This window comes from Poecilia reticulata, linkage group LG16, assembly GCF_000633615.1.
Source record: "Poecilia reticulata strain Guanapo linkage group LG16, Guppy_female_1.0+MT, whole genome shotgun sequence".
Taxonomy (NCBI): domain Eukaryota; kingdom Metazoa; phylum Chordata; class Actinopteri; order Cyprinodontiformes; family Poeciliidae; genus Poecilia; species Poecilia reticulata.
This window is the reverse complement of record NC_024346.1, coordinates 27754257-27757349: the sequence shown is the minus strand read 5'-3', so window position 1 is coordinate 27757349 and position 3093 is coordinate 27754257. Positions and strand designations below refer to the sequence as shown.

Below are 3093 nucleotides of genomic sequence, written 5' to 3'. Positions count from 1 at the left end.
GGGTTGTGTGCAGCCCTCAGATCTTCAGACTGATGTAATGAATTTCATAACACTACCTTCAGCCATAACTGACCCATTTGGAGTAATATTAACATGTGATAATAAGACTTTGAAGCATCATGCACACATAATCCTAAACACAGTGTATAGCTCTTTAATTTATGTTCCCAAAAGTTTAAGAGTTTATGGCTAGGGATGAATTACCAATAAGTCTAAATTTGATTTGTTGTCTTCAGTGATTGATTGGTACCAAGATGAAGCTGCAAGTTTGTTTGTCAGAGTGTTGATGGTGTATCATTGAGTTTTAGAGTGTGTTCTGATTTTCATGTAAAATTGTGTTTTTGTGACTAAATATAAGCTTTATTTATTTTATCTCTTAACTGCCGTTCTTGTATAATCACATCTGGCATAGCAATAATATTGTTAATAAAATATATTCAAGAAAAACAAACACATTCACAAACCTGGGTTTTTGTATTGTTGGTATTTCAGTGTTCCCTCTAAACATTGCTTTGGACTTTTGTGAAGGTCAAGATACTGATTTATAGCTTGTTTTGCTTTGTTTTTTTYCCTCACAGCTCATACCATGGCGCTTCCAGCAGATGGATCCCCGACGTTGGAGGGACTTCCAGACAACGGTAAGGAACACGGTAAGGTGTGGTTAAATGAAACTGACATGGTTTCTGAAGACCACGGMGAGGAGTCGAGGTATAGTACACCTCTGCAGTCTGTGGACYKTTCTATCAGCTCCAGTGAAGACGAGGTAGGTCATGACTGTACTATCCGCTCCAGTGGTAGCTCTACTACCAGCTCCAGTGAAGACGAGGTAGGTAATGAAGACCAGGATGGCATTAAATCCCGACTTCGGGTTGTCCAGGTCCTTCGACCAAACATTAAATTCCTGTGGGGCATACAGGTGCTTGAACAGTCATTGAAACTCCTGAATTCGACCGTTCATCAGCTGTGCTCCGCTGACAGTAGTCTGACGGTGGCCGATGTTGCGTCACAGCTTCTTGAGATTCTTCCCCCAAATTTCAAATACGTACAAGTCATGGGGGTGGYTCAGAAGCCTCGAGAAGACACGGCTCCCTCTACTTCACTTGAATTCACATCTGGACTTGACCACCAGGAAGAGCCCATTTTGCGTCCAGAGAAATCTAGACCTGTCTGTACCTTKCAACATYMTCAGGTAGGTTTGAAAGAGGACGCGGCTCATGTGACATCTGTGACTGGCACAAACAGAAAGAGGACAAAGGACAGTGAAGCTGAAGAGGAGCCCCTAGCCAAGAGGACCAAGTATAGTGATGATGCCAGTGGGGAAGAGGTCCTGGAGAGCACCCTCAGAAAGGTGGCATGGAGATGTCTCTCACCATGGACGTCGTGTGAGGATCCTGGACTGTCATCCCCCGTCCTCAGTCCCTCTTGTGAAATGGCGCGTAAACGTCCTGRTTTGTCATCCCCTGTCCTCAGTCCCTCATCATTGTCGCACTGTGAAGATCCCATTCTGTCACCCTGTGTTTTCAGTTCTTCACCTTCAATACAATGTGAAAGTCCAATTCCATCCCCTGACTCGTATTTCTGGATGGAGACTGAAGAGGACGTAGAAGAGGAACCAATACCTTCAACATCTAGTGGAATTACAGCAAGAGCGAGTTCCAGATAYGTGTGGTTTAGACCTCGCTACGTCTTGTCAAGTGACTCTGATTAGATTGGGATCCGTAAAAACTGAAGACCTATTTGGGAAGTCACATTAGAACATCATCATTTCTCTTTTGTTTTTTGTTAAAGCCAATGGCTTTCTAGCAAGCCTGAGGAAGACTTGGGTAGCACCTCACACCGGGGCTTTTCTTCATCCCGCTGATAGACTTAGCATTTTAGATGGTAAGGATTCTGGCAGGACTGCGGAAGCCTGAGGTATCGCCTTGCACCAGGGTTTTCTTCATCTTTGCGTTTTCCTCTCAACTCCCCCATGTTTCAGGATGTAATAGTGGTGCTTCCCTACATAGTGCTCTCCAGTATAGTAAGTCATTCTATCCTGTTCCTCTACTAATCCACTCTCCCAGTTTTTAATCTTTCAGGTTTTAGCTGCTCGTCGCTGGATCCTTTCGTCGTTGTCCATGTGGTTCCTGCCTTCTGGATCCTTTGTTTTTCACTCTGCTTGTAAGTTTTTGCATTCCACTTTCACATGATACTGCCTGCCTCCTGCTGGTGGCAGATCTCTGATTCTCTGTTCATTCCAGGTTGGATCTCATCAGCCTGTAAACCTCCACCTTCAACACCCCAGCCAGATGGAGGAAGATAAGAGAACCCAGTTGAAAAAAAATGTAAGGACATGTACTTTTACACAACAAAAAATGTTCAACATGCAGAAGTTTGAGGTCAATGTTCAAATCTATTTCCTATTTTATGCTGTACTTTCTCCTCACTGACACTTTTGTTTTGTTCTGTGTTTTTTTTTTATTGAGTCCTTTCATAACAGCAGAGCTTTGATGAGCTTTGTGCTGATGGAAGGAGGATCAGGAATAGAGCAGAGGACCTGCTGATCTACTGGTTCTAGTAGATTCTATAAGTGGTGAGGACATGATTATGACTTGATCAGAACGTCTGATTCAGTGATCTGTTATTTCGACAGAAATGAAGGAATGTCTGTCTGATCATCTGTTGATTCTCCAGCATTAATGAGACGAGAAAACAGCACTGGACCAATCAGGAGAGAGAAGACACAGAGGACTGAGGAGACACAGAAAATCCTGCTGGGAATCCTGAGATGAAGTTTCCTGATGGAACAGGGGGACACCTGAGGACACAGAACAAAGAGACAGAGACCATGTGAAGTAGGTCCTTCAACAACAAACCAAGCTTTGCCATAAAATCTTATGCTGAAATTTCACCTGTTCATCAGTCAGACATTGAATATTAAACAACTTTAGAAACATTGTAGAGAACCCAGCATTGGTTTCTGATCCCAGATTCAGATTCTGCAGATCAATAATGTCTCTGATCATCCCAGGTTGGATCTCATCAGCCTGTAAACCTCCACCTTCAACAACACCAGTCAGATGGAGGAAGATAAGAGAACCCAGTTGAAAAAAA

General features: G+C 43.3%; 1 protein-coding gene across 5 annotated transcripts in view; it reads left to right on the top strand.

The window, feature by feature from the left end:
* Positions 1-3093, top strand: part of LOC103478232 (uncharacterized) — an 11268-nt gene that overhangs the window by 2927 nt on the left and 5248 nt on the right. Inside the window, exons 1-5 of one of the 5 annotated variants that reach the window (XM_017309295.1) lie at positions 22-2160; positions 2241-2324; positions 2466-2572; positions 2674-2834; positions 3011-3085. In XM_017309295.1, coding sequence (XP_017164784.1) covers positions 587-1708 — 1122 coding nt within the window. In that variant the 5' untranslated portion in view covers positions 22-586 and the 3' untranslated portion in view covers positions 1709-2160; positions 2241-2324; positions 2466-2572; positions 2674-2834; positions 3011-3085. Of the gene's footprint in view, positions 1-21; positions 2161-2240; positions 2325-2465; positions 2573-2673; positions 2839-3010; positions 3086-3093 lie in introns of those variants that run through there. The other 4 variants (XM_008431884.2, XM_017309298.1, XM_017309296.1 and 1 more) reach the window with 4 other exon arrangements.